Raw genomic sequence first — 22,019 nt, 5'->3', positions numbered from 1 at the left:
TTGCATTAGCATTTAAACACCGGGCGTATTTTGGGATTCTGTTTTCAAACTACATCTGTTTGTGTCCCCAAGCAATCTGTCTCCTTTTCCTGGATCAGAGAGACTTTTAGCTATAAATTTAGCTGCAGCGAAGGCGTACAGCGCTGCTTAAACTGACATTTTGGGTACAGTCGGATTGCCTGCTTCATGAATTAGTAGTGAGATTGTTAACCAGACCTTGACCACGCTGTGTGACAGCTGTTTGAGATACTGAAAGTCCTTCAGCCTTCACAGTTCAAAGACACAGCATCTTGATACCTGAACAGCATTAATATTTCACCAGTGCGGTCAGGCCTCAGAGGCAGACTATGCACTGCAAAGCACACACTGCTCCCATTTGGTGGCATCAGGCCTCTGTGTCCAACAGCTATCACCTTTCAGCATATATCCTCCCAGTGCTCCAAAATGAACACTTCTCATCTCTTTTACTTTCTGTTCCAAATCCTCTTGGTTCAAGAGCCACAGGTCTTAGTTTTCTGGGAAGGGGGTGGGGCAGAATGCTCATAGGTGAAGCCTGTTTATCATGGGTGAAGCAATCATTAGGTGGTGGAGTTCATTGTCTTCCAGTCTTTAAAAAGTGGTATCATTTAATGCAACCGCTCCAGGAGTTGCTTGTGTGTGTGTGTGTTTCTTGCCTGGGAGCAGGCAGAAGCAGTAACAGGGCCAACAAGAGCATGAGCCGGCTGTACGACACCGTGGAGCCCAGCGTGGTGGATGAGAAAATGCTTCAGAAGGCTGTGGAGGAGCAGGGACCCCAGGACCAGGCCGGGAGCATTGCCAAGGAGGAGGGCATCCAGTATGGAGAGGTGTGCCAGCTGCGCCTGGACTACAGGAGTGAGTCCCAGGGGGCGTTAGGGATGTCGTGGGGATTATTGGTTAGATGTGATGCTGCTGTTGAGTCCTTGGGCAGATTTATTTAGCAAAGGCCCTGTTAGGGCAACCTCCAGGCCATCATAGAGCTTGTTTCTAATCTGGTTAAAGATTACACACAAAAAGTACCATGTAGTGGTGTTACATGTTACATGTTACATTCATTTTGTTGGAGAGTCTGAGGGGCATTAAAAAAGCAATTCTGCTGATCCTTTTTTTGTGGTGGCTATGTTTTGATTTTACTGTTGCATGTCAGCACCAGCTGAGAAGACTGTTTTCTCAGGATCTGTTGCTCTTTGTGTCTTTTCACAGACATCCTGAAGATTGACCACCTGTGGCAGTTCACCGCATTGACTAAGCTGCAGCTGGACAACAACATCATTGAGAAGATCGAAGGGCTGGACTGCCTGACCAACCTGGTGTGGCTTGGTAGGTAGCAGAGCACCAGGATGCAGGGAATCCCAATTTAAGGTTTAGACACTTACAGACCAGACCCGTGGTGAGGTGCAATACAATTTACTCCATTTTATCTGCTGTGTTCATTTGCAGTAGCTTATGACAAGGTCAGAATAGTTGAATGTCAAGAAGTCTCTATGACTGAGATGCAAGTTCTCCATCGTTAATATCTCCTATCAAAATGTGAGATAGCATTACAGTTATACACCACAAAAATAATGTCTGTCTTCTTTCATTTTTGTTTTAGTGAACATATTTTACAGGACCTCTTTTCCCTCATCATAACATTCAATGAAAATACTCTGTAAAGTAAATAACAAAGTTACTACTAAAATAAATATTCACAGTGTGACTTTTACCAACAAGTTCTACCGCTTTTTCTCTCAGACCTCTCTTTCAACAATATTGAGGTGATTGAGGGTTTGGACTCTTTGGTGAAGTTGGAGGATCTAAGCCTGTACAACAACAGGATCTCTGTCATTGAGAATATGGACTCCCTTCAGCAGCTGCAGGTCCTTTCCCTGGGAAATAACTGCCTGGCCCAGCTGGACAACGTAAGGCTCGGCAATGAAGTCACACTCAAACACCCGACAGACACCGTTTTAGTGCCTGAAACAATTAAAAGGCAGTGAGCTTGAAGTGGGCGGGTTGGGGCAGCCTGTCTAAACTTCCTCATTCTCCCTCTGGGTGATCGCAGGGTTTGCAGCTGCATGCAGAGACACAGAAAACACATCACTGGCAATTATAGTGTACTTGAGGAGGGCAGGACGCAATAGGTAGGTGATTCTAAATTTAGAAAGAAAGTTTAGTGGGACTGAGCTGTTTCACATTTATTTTGTGTAAAAATTTTAATATTTAGCTTTAAATATTGTCTGAGAGGGAAAAATAAATGTGATTGTACAAAAGTGAGATGCAGTTTGTGTTGTGACAAGTTACTGTGAAAGAACTTTGCCAGGTACTTTATTTCAGCAACTGACAGGCATATCCAGCAAATGCGAAGTAGCATGACAAAATACACAAGGACTACACTTACACTGAACCATCCGTACCTCACCAGAAAATATGCTCTGCAGGTAGAGCAGAAAACCAAAAAACATTCTGTGAATTTTGCTCGCACCTCCTTCATCTTCTGTGTTGCCATTTCCCTCTGTTTTCGTAGGTGGTTTACTTGCGGAGGTTGAAGAGGCTGCGCACGCTGAACTTGGCTGGAAACCCAATTCACAAAGATGAAAACTATAAGACCTTCATCACAGCCTACCTGCCTAACCTGGTCTACCTGGACTTCAGGCTGCTGGACGAGCAGACCGTGAGTCACCTCATGCTGTCTCACCTGGTCGGGTATCACGGCCCTGCTGAGCTGTCCTCCAGGAAGACCAGAGTCCCACATGCATTAACAACTGCAAGCACTTGGGCATAGTTTGTGTATCTAAAAGAGGGCTGTTTAGTTCTGGTTCTGGAGGATCTGTGTGTCTGGTAGTTTTCATTCTAGCTCAGCTCTTAATAAGCTAAATCAGCTTGTTATTGACTCAGTTGGACTAATTTAACCACCTCTCCCAGCACTGCAGGTACTGCTTCTGTAGATACATCACAGCCCTCAAGGGTCAGAACTGGATCTAAATTTCTTAAATCTATAACTAAGACAAATAAACCCAACAACCGAGTGACTGAAGTGGATTAAGGTTTGTAGTTAATCAGCCTGGGGGGATCCTGCAGTTAATCAACATCAGGGGTGATGCCAATAGAAACTTTCAGAGTCACACACAGTAATCCTCAAGGATCATGGGGAAATAAATATCCTTAATAGCCAAAGACCTGGAAAAAGAGGGACGTAAAACTAATTAAGTCAATGATGGATTAATCATTTAAGTAATTAGCAGATCCTAAGAATCTCAGGACCATGACTGATGGTCCTGCAAGCTGGTACATTTAAGGGTCAAGCTGGAACTACATCACAAGGAGGAAGGGCACAGCCGCAGTGTTGACTGGCGCTGAGAGTATGTGTTTGTGCCGCAGCGCGAGGTGGCCTGCGTGCAGTACCAATACGCCATCGAGGAGATGACGCAGAACGAGGCGCAGGAGGTGCAGACGCAGGCAGAGCTGCGCAGGCAGGCGGAGGAGCTGCAGCTGCACGAGGTACCCAGGAGTGCAGGCAGGACGCGGAACCATGCCCTGTGCTAATTTTCTCCCCTTTGTGCCCATCTCACATAATATTTCTGACGTTCAAAGACGAGTAAGAATGCTTATGTTCAAACTGATACAGACGAATATAGAACAACAAAGGCTTTTTTTATCCAGATAGAACTGGTATATAATCCTTTCATATCTAAAAGCCCCACAAAGTCCAGCCAGCTTTTCAATTCCATTGTTTATGCAACTTGCCTGGTGCAAAGAAATTTTTCTTAGTGTAGAGATCCCAGTGACCAAATACGCACAAAATACAGCAAAAACAAGTATTAATAAAAATCAAGAACATCTCCAATGCTCACTGAGCCCCATGTTGTCTTGTCTGACAGGCTGCCTGTGTGGAGTTCCTGAACGGGTCCTTTCTGTTCGACAGCATGTTCATGGAGGACCCCGAGGCGGCCAAGCTGGCCTACCTGCCTGGAGTGGCTCAGCTCCTTGATTCATATCCTCTCTCGCCGCTGCACCCTGCCGCCCTGCTGCCAGCAACACCACAGACTGCTGCTGCTGCAGGCGCGCCGCACGGCTCACGGGCCAACACTCACTGCGCCAGCTGGGCATTCAAACATTCCCAAATAAAGGGATAATAACACCCACACAGGTCAACACTGGAAATTCAGACTCAGGGAAGTATGCAAATGTAGGGTCTCATTTTTAATGTTTACTAAGAACAGAATCAAGATGTTTGTTGTAGCTCTGCTCGGGATTTTAGAAATGTTCACTATAGCTATTACCACATGAAAGTTGTCTTGTTCCTAATTGTGACTGCTCTGTCAAAACACAAGATATATCACAATATACAAGACAGACATTCTGAGGTACTACAATGGAGCACATTTGTTTGTTCTTCTTGAAAATTAACCAGTAAAACAAGTCACAGTCCTTAACCCACTGCTCACCTACAAGAGCCAGTTTGTGGCGTATTGCCAGCAGGTGTTTGAGGTGGGGCTGGCACAACATGAGAGGAGAGAGGCAGACGTCGGTGCATTCTTCGACTGTGTCCATGATGCTGTGACGGACAACCAGGAGAGAGCCGCGCAGAAAGTGGCCACCTTTGAGAAGAGCAGAAGAGAGGTGGGTTGGGGGAGGATGGGAGATCACATAGGGTAGTTCTCCAAAAAGGGTAACATTTTCTCATCAGATATCTGGATGCTGTTGTAGTTCACTTGGAGGGGATCCTTACAATACAAACAGAAATATAAAGCAAGAAAAAAAAGGATTTTAACTCTCAACCTTTAAGAAATACTTGTCCCCACATCATGCCAAGTCTTGGCCAATCCACAAATAAAACAAAGCACGTGATGCACACAGACACAGTAACTACATAAAAACATCTACAGTGTCCATCACTGCATCTAAAACATAAATCTTTTCTCCTTGCCGGTATGAGGATGAGACGCTAGGTTTAACTCAAAAACAGGAACAAGCAGGAGCCAGCTCCTGCAGGAGCTCAGATTCAAGCCAGCCATCCGTCCATTCTGCATTTGCACTGACTTTTTGATTAGCGAGGAGTGGAAAATGCCCTCCTTGCACAAAAAATGATGAAGATATTTCTACTGTTCAGGAACAATCGTTGAATCAGAAATGCTCATGAAGTCTGTCATAAAACAGCACGTACTGCAGTCTCAATGTATTTTATGTTTGTGCTCTTCTCAGATTCGTCTCCCTCTGGGGTCTCATGGAATAGCTGTGTTGATGTCGCAGCAATTACTTTATTTTTCCGTTTCTCAAATCTGCACCCATGTGGCATAAACACAGAGATTTGGTCTGAGTATAAAATAATTAAATGAATGAATCCACAAGGCGGATAATTTTTTATCTAATGTCTTGTGTCAGATAAATCTTGTGTGAGATGAGAATATATAAACACCTGGATGTTTCTATAAATGTGTTCCATCATAATCTGCCCTTTTCCCCTGTTCAGCACTGGGCTGCAGTCTGGATGCTGCACAGCCAGTTGTTTATTTCTTCAGCTGCCCTGTGGACTGTGGTTACTGGCAGTTTTGCCCACAATGTTGCATTTCTCACCCAGGTTGTTTTTGGTTTTCCTCTGCCTCAGTTTCCGTTGACAATTCCCAGCATGACTTCTCTTTCTAATACAGCTTCTTGTCTTACCCCATGTCCGAAATACTGCAACTTCCCTTTTGGTTTTCCTTCTTTTCTGGCAAGGGCACTTACAACATTTTCCTCAGGCATTCTGACTCAAATGCACCCATTCTGCTTTTCTTAATGTCCGTGCTTCACTGCTTGGCATACAATATAAAGCAACTGGCCTATATTCTTCTAAGTAAACTATGAAGTCCCCTGCAGTTAATTGTGATGAAAAAGCTTGGTATAACTCCGATCCAAACAACCTATCATTGGAGAACATTTAATGTTTATCAGTGCTTAATTAAGGGTTTTCCTTAGAAATACAGTCCTCTGCACAAGCAGTTAGATTTGACTGTTTGTTCAATCCACTTGACGACAAGCAACAGTCAAATCCTCTTACGGCGCCCATTCTGGACTCGTCACCCTCCTGAGCAGGCACACCAGAACACAATTTCACTTTTTATCCCCTCAGAGGCTAAAGAAACCAACACCCTTAATTATTACAGCTATTTGAAAGACACATATTTAGTGCAGATGTTTGAAACATTAGATGTGTTTTCAGAACTTCTTGTTAAGGTTTAGTGCTTTTTAAAAATGATCATCAGTGACTCCAATATCTCCATATCACCCAGTTCTTACCTAGGATAGTAAGATAGTAACCTTTGAGGACTTTTTTATTACTCTGTTCCACATCCCCACCACTTAATCTGTGTAGAAACTAAAGCCTCATGCTTGCGAGATCAGTCCATGTTATATCTGTGTGTGCCCTGCTCTTCATCGTCGCAGCCGGAGGGATTTCCATGTCTAACTTCCTTCAGGCTGCTGACGGAGATCACAAAATCAAAACGCATCCCCAGCTTCTATGTTCTTGCAAAATAGTCTCACCTCTGCACACAGAAACCCAGACATCAGCTCTCCTCTGTTCTGGCGCAGGTGCTCGGCGAGCTGCAGCAGCTGTCGGACGCGAGGCTGCTGGAGACGAGGCTGGCCGAGAGCAGTGAGGAGGTCAACCAGCTCTGCGACGGTCTCATGACCCTGGAGCTGCAGCTGGTTGACCAGCTGGAGGTGAGATGGTGAATCCGCGCCAGGGGCGAGGGGATGGATCTGGTGCTTTAAAGGTGGAGCGAGACATGAACAGACACCCTGGCATACTTTCAGTCCAGCCGATTTCTGTACTACTGCTAGGAATAATAGTTTTAATTACTGACAGCTCTCTGCTATATGTTGGTGTTTCAGGACATCATCAAGGACTTTGAGAGGACCATTTCAGACATGGTGAACGGGTTCATCGAGGTGGTGCAGGGGATATATCCTTTTCTATGGCCACATGCTGGTCTGAACAGTGTACTGTGGCACTGAAGTCTCAATGTCATCTAGTCCAGTCCTTTCTGAACTAAGAACCTAAGGATCTTCACTCCACAACAAGCTCATTGACTTTCTGTAGTACTCAGAAGTCTAACTGAGGAGTAGGATGTATTCAAGACCTACCCTAGAGCAACATGATATTAGAACACCCTTGTTGTATCCTGGTGTATGGAGTTTAATGTGGGACAGGAGATCTATTTACTAAAGCACTAAGTATTACAGGCCCAGTTGTTCATTTAATCTTCCTTAACGGGCCCTCACCTTCACCCAGTGCCGAGACCTAGAGAACAACCACCATGAGAAGCTGCTGGAGATCGCTGTAGCAACACTAGAGAAAGTGGCCAAGAACGAGCTGGAGGAGGATATGCCTGATGACGTGCGCATGGTCGGTACCCAGGCACTGGCCACCCCCTGCCCTTCACCAGAGGCACCATCATCGATCCTGCCCCGCCTCTTGATTCCCCTCTCCCTGTAGCGTTAGGTGCCCTCTCAAACTCAAGTCTTACTTGACCAAGGCTGACCTTTGCAGCTAAAGGACATTACTAGCTAGGTTACAAAAATCAAGAATCTAGGACAGGAAATGTGATGCCCATTATCTACCAGGAACTATGACCACTTCTGACATGACGGAACCAGTAGATTTAAAATCTCCCTGCAGTCCCCGAGTCTGCTCTGTACACCAGCACTCAGCTCTTCTCTCACATCTCTCTAACCTGCTCCCGTAGCTCTTTGTGGATAAGGACACGGTCATCAACGCAGTCAGCGCCTCTCACGACACACACCTGCTGAAAATCGATAACCGCGAGGACGAGCTGGTGACCCGGATCAATGCCTGGACCGCCACGCTGGTGGAGAAGGTAAAAATCCTGCGGCGAGCACGTCACAGCACCACCAGCTGAGCCAACTTGTGACTGAATAAGTGGGAGCTTCGTTAAACAAACAGGAGTGGGTGATTGCAAATGCCAAACCAAAACCAATTTGCTAAAACCCTCCATGTAAATGTTGGCCAGGTCCTCTGATCAGTAAGCTGTAAGTATGGAGAGCAACACAGCTCTCCTTCCTTTTTTTATAACATCTCTGACTAAGCAGTGGCAGTGACTAAGTCTGAACATCAAGTACAAGCTGGAAGCAGAAAGGGTCACGGTTAGAGAACAAACTGGCCTGGGAGCAAAAACGGGGGCTTTGATGGTGGAGGATTTAAGTTTTTATAGCATAAACTGGAAAGTATTATCTCCTCGGTACAGAACAACAGGCTTTGCACAGACGTATGCAAATTCATGCTTCCAGGTAGTTTCAGGCCTGCATCAAATGAAAACTTCTCAATCAGTCACAAATGACAACCCTTATACTTGATGCGAAATTTTATTTTCACTTGTTTCTTGCTTCGATCAAACAGAAACCCATTCTGAAGGACTAAATTTACAATTTGCAAGCCACAGGTGGGCAAAGGTTTAAATTTAGAGCCCGAGAATAAATTGGGATTACTCTTTCTCCTAAGGCGTTGTTCTACAGAAGCACATTGCACACAATATCCCAAGAAAGGCCCTAGGCCTCCACATTGCTGAACAGAAAAGCACACATTGCAGTATATTTTAGAGGTGTTTCCTTTCCTGTTATGCCTCAGAACTGCCTTGAACATGGTTTTCTGTTCAATCAGATCCACAACCAAGAGGTGCAGAGAAACCGCAAGCGTGTCTCTGAGATTCACAACTATATTGACTACCTGAAGGACCAGCTGGATGACCTGGGTCTACAGGAGGCCCTGTAGGGAGAGAGACTGGGAAGCACAGTCAGAGAAAGGAAAAGGGACTGGGAAAGATGCTGGGAGAGCACAAGGACACAGAGAGGACTTACAAGGGACAACAGAGGACCTGCAGGGTGTAAAAATAGACAAGTGTTTTTTAAACAAATTCCACATTTCTTTTTTTAATATGTAATATGTGCACTGTGTAAAACACTTGTATAAAAAAGCAACATACCCCACCTCTGAGAAAATTGGGTTATCTTCCATTTAAAATAATGAAACATCACAGTTTGAGATAATGGGATCTGCAGTAAGTTTCATGGCTGGAAAAAAAATCAATGCCTGTAACCTGCCAAACTAGGTCATTCGAACCTGCATCTAATATCTAGTGTCTGTGCCAGACTAAGTACAAGCAAAAGAAAAACCTTACTTCAGGGAAACTGATCAACACAAATGAATCCTGTTTCCCTTATTCAGACTGACCATTTAGGAATAAATTACAGTACTAGTACCCCATAGGCATCGTTGACACTAAGGATTACAAAGCACCCAGTTAGGGAATAGATGCTTTTAATCACTGGTAATTCACTTCTCTTGAATTTTATTTAGTTAGATGCAGTGCACATTTTCAAATAACTCTCCCTCCCACATTAATTCCCTATCTGCTTGATAAAACAACAGTGCCACCTTCAGGTCAGAAATGTAATCTCCAGAACAACAGCGCCACAAAAAGAAAGTTTGTCATAATTTGTGTTTTAATGGTGAAATAAAATACAAATTCCTCAGAGACAATCCTGTAAGAAAGAAAAACATCCATGCAACCTTAAATCTGGATTCTCGTGATTCCCAAAAAGATCCAAGCATTTGCTTAAAACGACTCCTGTACAACTCGTTATGCATTCTGACAGACCTTGGCCCTACAGTGGTGAGTGTGTCCTTGCTGCACTGTGTCGATGGCCAGGCCCTCAGTCTTGCAGGAGCTTGTGTTTGACAGTGGAGCTCTCCGAGCACAGGTGCACAAACAGCGTGCCAGCGGCCGTGCGGGCACGGAGCTCGTACATGTCATAGTCGTGGGCCCACTCCACATTACCCCAGTGCTGGATCTGAGGAGGAGACGGACACACAGACGTTCGCAAGGCTTGACAGCAGTCCTGAGGACACAGTGCAGGCAGCAGGACTGCGCTACAACTCTCCGTGGACAGTGAAAACCCCAGGGCATTTCTCAAAAAGAGTAGGGGTGTTACCCCAGTGTCCTGGCCAAGTTTATCCCAGGCCTTTACAAATCATGGCCTCCTAATAAACCCCTTCTCTGAACTGCCTTCATCACTCTGCTCTCCTCCCCACTTAGAGCTGATGAAGGTTAATCGAAGATGCTAAAGAACTTTAAAGAATGTGATTCCTATAGTTATATATAAATGCAGACGACACAATACGTATGACTACTTAGTCTAGATTAGCACATTAGCAGAATGGATGATGTCATTAAGGATAAACTACTAAGGACTTTAATCTGAAACTTAATGACAACACAAGGAAGCTAATCTTTCTCATTATGCATATGTATGTGAACCACAGAGTGGTGCTATGCTGTTCGACAAGGATTCTAAAAGGCTGTGTCAGGACAGCACACACACCTGGTACTCCTCCTCTAGACGAGACAGCAGCACAGCCTCCTCCACAGTCAGATGTCTGTCAATCAGCCCAAAAGACAACACCAGGGACTTGAGCTGCGCAATCACAAACTCCAGCCCTGAGGGACAAAGCACAAAGTTCAGACAGGGTGGACAGGCACAGGAATCATCACTTCCTGAACGGATTTATAAACTACAATTACACTGTCTCCCCAGCTACAGGCGTTTTAGACATGCACACACAAATTATTGCAGGTGTTCTACCTTTTTTTTAAAGAAAACAAAGATCTATGACAATGTGTATCTGCTTCTCATACTAAATGGTGGCATGTAATTTGACCGACAGATGTTGGGTGTTTTCAGGTGTGACTGGTTTTACACAGACAGACTGTGGCAGCGCTCCCAGCCATACCTATCAGAGCCCAAAAGTTGTAGGAGGCCAGGTGCTGTCGGAAAGTGGCCTTCGTCTCCTTAGGGATCAAAGGGCCCATAATGCTGGAGGAGGAGCCGATCACAACATTATACCTGTGAGGAAAACAATCAGTAACGAGCTCAGGTCTGTGGTGGTAATCAGGTGTCAGGACAGCACACATACACATATGAAAGGTGTCAGTGACACAGCTATCTGATGGACAGTTTTCTGAATACAACCACTGTCCTGTGAAGTCCTGCTGCATTCTAGTTTAAAAGGTGTCAAAATCGTTGGCTAATCATTAGAAAATGATAAATCCCTGTCGGTGAATTCTGGAATGCTATCAAAGCTAAGAGACAATTTAGCTCTCCGGAAGCAGGGTTAAAGACCGCTGCTGTATCTGTTATGCAATTAAAACAAATCCATGGTTGCCTCATCAAAATCACATGTTATGTTTATTTCTATTCTAAAACTAGTTACAAACCTGCCCTGACCCTGCACTGTATGCTCTAATGTTCTTCACTCCTGAGCTCTGCAGCTCTTTCTAGACTTGCCTCTTTTCAATCCAGTCCAGTACGGGGTCCCACTCGTTGTTCTGCAGCTCCACCAGCCCTGGGGGCTCCTCCACCCTATAGCTGCCCGGAGGCAGAAGGAAACCAGTGAAACAGGTGTCACCCGCAGCTCAGGAGCCAGCCCCTGTCGCAGGGATCTGAACACAAACGCTAGGCAGCAAAGTAAGAATCTGAAGTCTGCGCCAGGTTGCTCCCTCGACACAGTAAAGCAAAACAACGGAAATGACCGTGAACACAGACAGCTGGCAAAGAGTGGTTTCAAGGGAAGAGGAAAGGGACCCTAATTACAGGCTCAGATAAATTTCTTCCACCCCAAGTCTGCCTTTTGACTGGCACAGCCTGTGCCACCCCATGATGCCGAGTGCCAGGGAAAGTGCGCAACTCGGCCACTCCCGACTCACCAGACGGTGTCGGTCTCCAGGAACTTGAGCGCAGCTGTGATCACCTGCTCCCTGTTCCTCTGAGTGGGGTTGTCCAGAGCCGTGTTGCACAGCGTGGTCTGGGAGAGACAGAGCGGGCCCAGTTACTTCAGCCCTTCAACATCTCAAGAGAAACTTCCAGGGACTCAGGTTCCTGAATGCTGGAATATTGTCCTAACTAGAATTAACAGTTTATTCCCTTTGGGTTCTAGAATGGTTCCTTCTGGGGATTTTTTTGGCTTCCGATCATACAAAAGAACCCAGAGGAAACTAAATGAGTGCACGAGTGGCTGATGGTTTCTGACTCCAGGGGTTAATACGCAAACCCCAGCAGGCAGTGGCCACAGTGGGGGATACACCCTGGACAGGACTCTCAGGACACAGACCCCACACGCTGCCCGCCGCGAGCCGGAGGTTCCTACCAGGTGCATCGCGTAGAACTTGAGAGTGTCCTTCTGGGAATCCCACTCCGTCGCCACGGCAACTGCCAAGGCTTCGCTGGGCACCATGAACAGCTTCCCTCCCGGTGTCTTCAGCTTCCTGCGGTCCAGGTTTATCTCAAACAGCCCACCTGCAGGCGCGGGAGACCGGGCGCTGAACAGCACAGTACATCACTCAGCCTGAGCTGATCCGGACCTCGTCTACAGACCACATTCCTCACCACAGCGGAGCACTGAGACGCTGTTCCACACACTTATTCACTTGCAGAACAATACAAAATACAAGACAAATACAGCTCTCCTGGAGACGGGCAAGATCAGCCAAACGGCTTCCTGTCGTTTTTTTTTCTTTTTTAGTTTTTATTTAATCGTCAGAAATACAAAAAAGGAGACAGAATATTAAAACAAAACTGTCTAATGTTCCAGTCTACCTCAGGAAAAAAACAGGATGTGTTTCGTACCGCACCTTCTCCTTGTGAAATACTGACATCCTGGTAGAACTTCTTCCTCCCTGTGGATACAAACAAATAAGAATATCTAATTGAACCGTGCAATTAAAAACAGAGAGAATTTATTTTCATTATCTAACCTAGAGACGTCACCATGGTTGTGTCAGACGGAACACAGGAATACATTTGCCGCATTACGGGCGTCCAGCTTGCTGTGCGATTACATCGGAATCAGTGATTGACTAACAAAGCGCCACAAGTTCCCACACGCCGGGCAGAACCCGGCTCTTACCCGAGGTCGCTGTGGAGTATGCCGGCGAGCTTGCAGCAACACAGCAGCACGGCGACTGGACAGCGGTGCCGCCTCTCCTGCACAACCGGGCCAGACCCCGCAACATCTCTCCGACAGATTCTTCTTGTTTCGGGAATCACGACCTCAGATCGATTTCATGCGCTTTTGCACGGTAACCAAAGCATTAAAGCATGTCATAGGGACTTTAGACACTTGGTTAAATTATGCATTATCACACTGCATTATCGAATTCTAGTTACCCGGCAATTAATACACATATATTTTAATGATGTTTTTGGACGTGATCCCCTTTAAAGAATCGCATTCCCAGGGTCAGTCATAACCTGCTCACCAGCATGGGCGCCGCCATGTCAGTGACCTCAAGCGCGTCACCGCTCCTCGGACACGCTCTCCAATGGCCGCTGGGAAACCTGAGGAACGGGGCGGAAACAGTCCGAAGGTCACTGAGGTGGGTTATGGGAGGTGGAGTTCAACTGCGGGAGAACGGAGGAAAAACTACAGATCGGGGCTAGAAGACCTACAAGTCCCAAAATGCATTTCAGAAGGCCATCCAATGAACGGCGGTTTCTTTGCCAGGTGCGCTCCCCTGGCCAATAGGCTGTCGGGATGTAGCTGCGTAGTGCTGCGTTGAGGTCCCTACTGTTTGCTGGGACCCTGGTAGCGCATCTCTCGGCGGCTGGGGAGAATTCGTGAGTCGGTGAGCCGCCTCGACAGTTCTCCCCCTGTCCCCTTTTTGTTACCGTCTCTGTGGCGTACGTCGGCCATAGCTGGGGCGACCTTCAGACGTGATAAACATGCCGGTCCGGACCGAGTGCTGCAGTACCGCCTGTGCGGCCTTTATAGCCTCGGCCTCGCTTATCCCGCCTCCCCCAATCAACACGCAGCAGCCGGGTGTCGCCACCTCGCTCCTGTACAGCGGCTCCAAGTTCCGCGGACACCAGAAGAGCAAAGGGAATTCGTACGATGTCGAGGTTGTTTTGCAGGTAAGTAAGATACGAACAGTATTTATACTGGAGCTTAGTGGCGTTTCTGGACACTAGTGTCATCGACTAACATACAATCTGGCCAGTAAAACGACGTAATATTATCATAGACGTATTAATATCACTGGTGAGGCGATTAACTAAAAACTAGTAGACGCGTTTCTCAGTTGAGATCAATCTCACATTAAGTTGTGTTGAAATCGTTCTTATCCCTGTGGTGTTATCGAGGTGGATTGTGGTGTTTTCGTTTTCAATCTTTCACTGTTTTCAGTTTTATTGAGAACTTCTTAGCTCGAACAGCGCCAGTACAAATTCGACTGTAGCAATTTTTAACCTCCTAGGAGTGTATTGTTTGAATTAAAATAAAGAATTTACATGTGTTTAGTACAACTATATTGGAGGTTCTAAGGCTTATGCTTTTCAGGTTAGGCTTGGTACCAAAAGCACAACAGTCACTGAAGACATCCAGATACTCTGTTGCCCTCTTCATAGTCGTCACAGCAGCCAGACCTGCGCTGTAAATTAAGTGACCCTTGTCACATACAAAGTGTACCTCAGACTGTGAGAGTTTTATAGGAGGTTATAATGAACTCTGTGAAACTGGGCCAGCAAAGGTGCTTGTATTTTGTCCGGCAATGATGTGGCATTTCAGTCACATTACCTACTTGAACTACTTTAATAATAGCTGCATCAGCTCAGCATGCGTAGGCTGCAAAGGAACAAGTCAAGGTTTATTCCATGATGAAAGGAGGAAGAAAAACAACGTTTCGGCTGTGCAGCCCTTTTCAGGTGTCACCCGAAGAATTGACACCTGAAGAAGGCTCCACGGCCGAAACGTTGTTTCTTTTCTTCGCTTTTCAGCAGGAATAAACCTTTGCTTGTTCCTTTGCGTTATTATTAAAGCTCACCATTCCTCTACAACATGCACACATGATATTGCAACACATCAATTTGTGAAATTTGTGCTGCTGAAGGTAAATTATACACTTTTCTTCTTGTGCAGTCACTCTCAGAGGAAGGGTTTTTAGTCTCGGAAGCTGGGTTAATTAAAATTGTCTCAAGTGTCGCACTTGGCTTAAAAAACCTGGATTTTTAACCTCAATTACAAAGTAGGTCTGCAGAAGCAGCAGGGGCTGCAGTGAGGGCCTGTCATTTCTTGCCTTACTAGGTATGTAGGTTCTGAGCACCGGTAATTAGACTCCGATGGAAGTTGGAACTGGTGGAGCCCTGATGATTCACATGTTCAGTGTTTGACTCATGCTTCAAATATTAAAAAACAATGCCGCTGTTTAGTCAGGTAGTTCAAATTTGAGACAGTGTTATAATGCTCCGAACTGGATGTCATGACGATATTGTCATTTTTTGCCTTGACAGCACGTTACGATGGAAGACTCGTACTTGTGCGGGTACCTTAAGATCAAAGGACTGACAGAGGTGAGATTCAGACAGCTGTGGCTCGTGGAAGTGTTGTGGTGTACAGTTTGAAGGGAGATTTACACCTGTCAAGCTGGTACCTTCACGTTTCTGCTTCCTTTGTTGTTACTTTTGCCAATTCTAGTTTTCTCTTTTTCTCAGTTGATAAGTATTTCTGGCGGGTTAAGGTTGCATTTCTGCATAATCTGGAACTTGCAGCCTCAGTTATATTCATTCAGTAGCAGTAGTTGTTCTCATTCAGACTTCTACCATACAGGGTTTTACTCAAATATGATTGATGTGCAGTTCCTTTCACTGGGGCTCCATTTTCTGGTTACTTTTTTTGCTGTTAAACGTACCTCACCTGTTGGTAGGGTGGTTCAGAGGAAGAGCTGCTGTTCCAGGAGGGGCTGTGTTCTGTGAGCATCAGTGGTCCATAGAGGAGAGTATTGGCTTCTGTATGAGGGGGTGCTGGTATTAAGATCAAGGTGAAGTTTTGGAAGGCTAAATTAATATGGACTTGGCTGATCCATTATTGGGGCAATATCCTGTGTGCTGAAGTAATATTAAGAAGTCGCTTGGGAGACTCCGAGTTCAGCCATTAGTGGATTGTTGCTTTATGAGATGCCCCTTCATCACAAAACAAATTGTTTAAGCATATTTGTAGCTAATTGCTCATTGACAAAGTGTCTCTTTGACCTGAAAGACATAAGAGAACAGCTGTTTCTTTTTTCCCCATCAGTTGTCTTTTTTACTTTTATTTTTCCTCACAGGAGTACCCAACACTTACTACATTCTTCGCTGGAGAAATCATCAGCAAGAAACGCCCCTTTTTAACACGGAAATGGGACGCAGACGAAGATGTTGATCGCAAACATTGGGTATAAACAAAGATCCCCTGCTTTTCTTAGTGTTGTATCAAGTCCAGTTAAGCTGAGTGTTGTGATAAATGTAAATGAGTGGTTCATTAATTTGACTTTTTGACAAATAGATGAACTACTGTAGTGTGCTGCACAAGCAAACCTGCATGCAAAATACCACATTTCTCACTTTAAATAAATATAATTTAAACTTGTGCAGCTTGCTGGGAACAATGTTGTATTTTTTTGTTCAAAACTATTTTTTCTCTCTCCTCAGGGCAAGTTCCAAGCTTTTTATCAGTATGCAAAAACATTTAACTCTGATGATTTTGATTATGAAGAGCTGAAAAACAGTGACTATGTCTTCATGAGGTGGAAGGTGAGACCATTTATTTACAGTTGTTTCTTTGGGATTGTTTTTTATTATAAGTTGTTTGCTTTGGAAAACTTCAGCAGCATTTTCCTTTTAGTTTTCAAGTAGTTTTCAAGCAGTAAAGATAGAATAAAAAGCTGAAACCAAGCAGGATGTCTTCTCAAACATTTGACCTATGTTGATTGCAAAACTGAATTTAGTTTTTAAATACAAAATCTACTTCAGGTAAGGTTTTTTGTGACCAGGTTAGGATTTTTTTGTCAGAAATAAAAGAATGTGTTGCTGTTCTCAAACATGTATAAGTATTGTTGCAGGGATAATAATCAGAAGGTACTGTTTCCGATGCACTGATCTGCCTCCTTATTGATAATTCAGAAGAAATGGTTTACTGTTGTACGGTCCACACAACATGATGGGATTTGTAAACTCTGTCACCTGGGAATGACAACTTCGAAGGTCTTTGAGTTGCAAAGACGTGTGCAGTTTCCCTTCCCTGTGTCCAGTGCTCTTAATTCTCTTATTATCTCTGTTCTCACCCTCCCACAGGAGCAGTTTTTAGTCCCAGATCACACAATCAAGGACATCAGTGGAGCTTCCTTTGCAGGGTTTTATTACATCTGCTTTCAGAAATCCACAGCTACCATTGAGGGCTATTACTATCACAGAAGTTCAGAATGGTAGGAATGAAACCTGCCGTTTTTCTCCATCATGTTTCACATTGTCGTTTTAGAGCGCGACCTCTCCGTAAAGTATTTTTAACTTGCTTCTGAGTTGGTTGTTTTAAAAAGGTGTTGTGATAGTGAACTGAATTTGCTGTTCAGATGATATTCTGGGAAAAGAAACATTAAAGAAAGCAGTGGACTTTGATTCTCCCTGCCGAGAACATGCAGGATTGCAGTAACCTCAGTCAGTGCTTACTCTTCTGCCAGGTACTGTGTAGATTTTAGCGCATCTAATTTCTCAGATGGTTTTGTGGGAGTGGTATGTCCACATGTCGCTGTTTCCCAGGAAGGGAGAGGAATTATTGCTGGAGAGCCGAGTCTTTAACAAGTGCATGACTAATAACGTAATGGCCAGTTTTATCACTGGTTCATGAAACTCTGTGAACGTGTATTAGCCGGAGTTATTCTTGCTGGAATGCTGACCTGCCTCTGGCTGACGCCTTCCATTCTCCGCTCACACAGGTACCAGTCCTTGAACCTCACGCATGTTCCCGAACACAGTGCTCCCATATACGAGTTTCGGTGACACCAGTGCAGCGATGGCTCCAGCAGAGAAGGACCTTCGGCGCGGTCTCGCAGATCATGTAAAGAAGAGGGAGAGAAACGCAATGAGCGGTCAGGTCGTTTGGGTAGCATGCTGGTCTTCTCTGCTGAGGAACAGGAGACAGACTCGAGGGACAGACGGGCAGAGTGGCCGTCGGGAAGCGGGCAAATCGCACGCTTGGCTGGGATCTGGAATGTTGTCTGGGATTTGCGCCACGTTTTTCTTTCGTTCTATTTTAATCTCTGGTTTTTAAGATACCTTTTTGTTTACCTGCACTCTTGTTAAGGTCTCTCTACTTTCTAAGTTGAGATCTTTTTTTTTTCTTCCAAAAATGGAAAAAAAAGAACAGCTGAAGTTGCCTCCTTTTGCATCCAGGATTTTTGCAGTCCCCGCAGTGGAAACACCTGTAACGTTTTTTCTTTTTCTTTGATTTGGAGACTGTGCTTCATTCGGGGAGTTAAAACTTGCTTTTTAATAACTTTGTGTTTAGTAAAAGAGTGATGCCTGTTTAAGCTGAGACGACACGTGGAGAAAATGTCATTAAGCTGCAGAGCAGTTTTAATGGATAAGGGCCTTAAGGACTACTACACTGCTGTTGAGAGCAGTAAATCGGTAAGGAGTTTGTTTTGCAAGAAGACGTCAAAGCAATGACTGTGTGCTGTGTCTAGGCTGGCATATAAAACAACTTGGTGCCTGAAGGTTTCACACTTGAACTCTGAGCTGTGTGGCTTCAGCACCCCGCCACACCTATATTCTGGCTAGTTGACAGTTTTTTTTTTTAAGAACAAATGTAATGAAAATGTTATTTATACCTGGTCTTGAGTTCAAGGTAAGAGGTGATACAGAAGGCTAGCTGTATGTTAAAACTCACCCGTTACCAGTCCATAGAGGCATTCATTTTTATGGCCATCAGACCCATTTTGATAAACAATTTCCTCTCTGCAACAATGAGTTGGTTTTTGCTTATGCTCCACTTATATCTCCTAACTCTCATCTATGCAACATAAAACAAATCACTGCAAGAAACAGCATGGTTTTCCTTTAAAAGTTAACTGCTCATTTTTATTTTCAGAAATGGATTTTTAGAAATTAGTATTGCAATGAAACTAATTCTAGCCGTAAAAGTATTTATTTAAAAATATATGAATATATAACTAGAAATATATATGAAAAATTATATCTTACTTTTTCAAGCACTTTCCACAGTGCCTCCCTGCCCTTCCAGGTCCCCTGCTTTTGAATGCCCTGGGCGGAGTGGACAACGTTTAAATGGACGCAGGACGGTCTTGGTGTACGGGAAGGCAAGAGAATCTGTAGGACTCACGCGACAGTGTGTGGTGGAGCAACAGTATTATCTACCAGGCTGCTCTGCAGGACTGTGCAGTTAGTCCCCGGAGGTATCTGTGCCACCACCTCTTCAGCAAACGCAGGGAGAAGCGTTCTTCAAGAGCTGTGCTAGGGTTAGACGGGACACCTTCAGTCTCGGAACCACAATGGAGTTGTCTAGAAGGTTAGTAAGAGGTTCTTGCCCAACACTGTTGACCACTAGTGACCCAAATCCCTTTTTTATTGCAAATTTGAGCCAAATGCTCCATCTGCTTTATCACTGGAAAACAAAGTTTAGGTATTTGTTGTCTGTGGCAGGATTACATTGTATTCTTTATACAATTATAAATAATTGTATAAATGTTTTTTGAATAAATTGCTTCCTTTATATCTACAATGGAAAATATATACTGGTCTATATAAAACATTGGAATTTGGGGTGGGGAAAAAAGCTTTTCCTGTTCAGTGAAAAGTAGTCCACCCACATGTTCTCCAGTCCCTGAAGCCATTTCTTTCCATGGATAAAATCGTGTGTGACGGAGAGAGGGCAGCTGTAGACACTGACGGAGAAGGAGTGAAGGCTGGGAGTGTTGTAACGAGCTAGATTTTGGGGGGAGAGATGTCCAGATCTGTGGCAAAGCATGTTTTTGTTAATATTTAAACATGCCAATCAAAGCAATGCTAAAAAAACACCTTATTATTGAACACTGCTTACAGAAATGGTTTGACAAAAGTTTCTTCAATTTAAATTATTTTAAAAAGGCTTAAAAATTTAAAATCGACTAAACTTAATATAAATTAAAAATATTTTTCAAATAAACCACAACTTGCTAATTAATCCCTTGATGAATTAGATGAGGATCTTAGAAGGGAATTTATGATTCTGTTTTCCACCAGAACAAAAAAGTTCTCCATTAAGTTGTAACATTCCAGATTTTACTAGTTTCAATGTTTCATCTTTACCCAAAAACCACTCACACAGGTGCAGGGGGCAGCTTCATTGCATTCAGAATTGTGCTGGTCTTGGATAACAAGTGACCATGCAAGTAAATCTCTTAATTTACCTACCTCAAGGGTCAATTAATGAAACAAGTGCCACTTTGTATTGACTGCTAACAGGTGATGATGGAGATAAAGGGCGGACAGGCTTTAAGGAAATGAGAGTCCGGGCAACACTAAGTTGGTTAGAGTGTAGTGTTCACTTTTACATGCTTTTCTGCAGTGCTCATGGAGATGTATACAGGAACAAATGAAATTTCTTCAGTGCATAAATACCCTGTAAAATAAAGAAAAGTACTTTTGTAAATATGGGACTGCATTTGTCATATATTGGGATTACTATATTCCCTGCAAGACCTAAGGATTTTTGTATTGCTTTGTGATAAATTTGGGAAAAATGGCTGATGGATTTTAAAGGTTTCATAAAACTGCAAACTGAAGCACAAGGGTAAAATGAGGCTGCCAGAAGCTGGACAGTGGAATGTATGTGGAGGCAAAGACGAGCTCCTGTTTTGACACTGTGGTCGAGATGGGCTTTTTGTACAGGGAGAGCAATGGTTTATGAAGGTGTTGGAAAAAAGTTTTAAAAAAACAGAGGAAGTGCAATTCAATTGGCATTTCAATAAAAAGGGTTATTGTTAAAATGTTTTCTTTTGTTTCCTGAATATTTATGAAACTGGGAAATTGTAGCAAATGAAAATTGGTTTTAGTCCATTTATGCTGGGGAAGATAATATGCAGAACAGGCCTTCTCTTGACTCAGACCTCTGCACGTGTGGTTAAAGGGGTTCAGTTAAGCCTTAATTAATCTTCATGATCACGTGCTTCTGATTATTAATGGAGATGCGCTGGGCTTTCCACCTTAAGGACAATAACATCTACATTATTATCTCACATGGTAATATGGTAAAGTCTTCCCGAAGAAAGGGCAGTACCAAGCATACTAGACCACAGCTGGCTTAAGCAGCAGGACTTTAAAAGGGGGAAAGAACACAGACTCCCTGTAGAGGGCGCCCCAGCTCCAGCTGGGAGTTCAGCCCATGAGCCGCGAGGCACCTGATTGTGCTGATTTATTAACCTACTAATGCGTGTAGACAATATTCGAGTCAAACACTGGGGGACACTACAGCGATGCTTTCGCATTTAAACAGCTTAAAGTCTTCGATAGAGGCCGGTTTGTCGATAGTGTTTGAATAAATGTTTAATATAATGTTTTCATCTGAATGTTAAGTTGCTGCTTTCAAAGAAAATATAATCCATTTGAGAGCGTCCGTATCTCAATTTACTCTATTATGTCGATGTATGTTAACATAATAGTACGCTGAAAAGAGAAGAAAGAAAACACAACATTTCGGCCGTGAAGCCTTCTTCAGGCGTCAGGTCCATGGCTGAAACGTTGCGTTTTCTTTCTTCTCTTTTCAGCAGAAATAAACCTATTACTTGTTTCTTTGAAGCCTACACATGCTGACGCAGCCGCCCACCTGAACATAATAGTATGTTAACATACTGTTTACATTGATGTCCTTAGTACATGCTGACTATCCAACAACAACTGCAATTATTTACAACTTGAACTTTTTCTTCAGAGTGCGTGAGTTCCAAAGGAACAAGCAGGGGGAAATTCCAAGCTGAAAGGTAAAAAGAAATAGAAATATAATTGCAGCTATGAAGACAGAGATTTTCATGTTCACTCCTGTTTGAATAAAGAATTCCCCTCACATTTAAAAGCTTGTAGTAATTTGCAAAACCATCACAACGTTACATTCAGAACGAGCTGCTTGAAACTGGCCCATTTCCTTTTTCAAGGGATCACTTTAT

General features: G+C 44.0%; 3 protein-coding genes across 4 annotated transcripts; 2 read left to right on the top strand and 1 right to left on the bottom strand.

Moving 5' to 3' along the window:
* Positions 1-713: 713 nt before the first annotated feature.
* Positions 714-9,377, top strand: drc3 (dynein regulatory complex subunit 3). Its single transcript, XM_088936763.1, has 12 exons — positions 714-873; positions 1,222-1,338; positions 1,753-1,919; positions 2,525-2,671; positions 3,379-3,498; positions 3,879-3,991; positions 4,446-4,620; positions 6,571-6,702; positions 6,874-6,944; positions 7,264-7,387; positions 7,728-7,859; positions 8,660-9,377. The coding sequence occupies exons 1-12, from the start codon at positions 714-716 to the stop codon at positions 8,768-8,770; spliced, it is 1,569 nt and encodes a 522-aa protein (XP_088792889.1). The 3' UTR covers positions 8,771-9,377.
* Positions 9,378-9,483: 106 nt separating this feature from the next.
* Positions 9,484-13,362, bottom strand: atpaf2 (ATP synthase mitochondrial F1 complex assembly factor 2). Its single transcript, XM_088936764.1, has 8 exons — positions 12,962-13,362; positions 12,687-12,731; positions 12,203-12,351; positions 11,763-11,860; positions 11,344-11,424; positions 10,790-10,902; positions 10,381-10,496; positions 9,484-9,849 (listed from the first exon to the last, which is right to left on the bottom strand). The coding sequence occupies exons 1-8, from the start codon at positions 13,065-13,067 to the stop codon at positions 9,712-9,714; spliced, it is 846 nt and encodes a 281-aa protein (XP_088792890.1). The 5' UTR covers positions 13,068-13,362; the 3' UTR covers positions 9,484-9,711.
* Positions 13,363-13,606: 244 nt separating this feature from the next.
* On the top strand, positions 13,607-20,846 carry gid4 (GID complex subunit 4 homolog). Of its 2 annotated transcripts, XM_088936945.1 has the most exons (6): positions 13,607-13,965; positions 15,340-15,399; positions 16,152-16,259; positions 16,516-16,617; positions 17,158-17,288; positions 17,796-20,846. In XM_088936945.1, the coding sequence occupies exons 1-6, from the start codon at positions 13,777-13,779 to the stop codon at positions 17,857-17,859; spliced, it is 654 nt and encodes a 217-aa protein (XP_088793071.1). In that variant the 5' UTR covers positions 13,607-13,776; the 3' UTR covers positions 17,860-20,846. The 2 variants fall into 2 exon arrangements, with proteins under 2 accessions (XP_088793071.1, XP_088793072.1); XM_088936946.1 differs by lacking the exon at positions 15,340-15,399 and having other exon boundaries at positions 13,651-13,965.
* Positions 20,847-22,019: the final 1,173 nt, after the last annotated feature.

The sequence above is a fragment of the Atractosteus spatula genome, chromosome 18, assembly GCF_055471065.1.
Source record: "Atractosteus spatula isolate fAtrSpa1 chromosome 18, fAtrSpa1.hap1, whole genome shotgun sequence".
Taxonomy (NCBI): domain Eukaryota; kingdom Metazoa; phylum Chordata; class Actinopteri; order Semionotiformes; family Lepisosteidae; genus Atractosteus; species Atractosteus spatula.
Note: the sequence above shows the minus strand (reverse complement) of the source record. Positions and strands in the feature narration are given on the sequence as shown.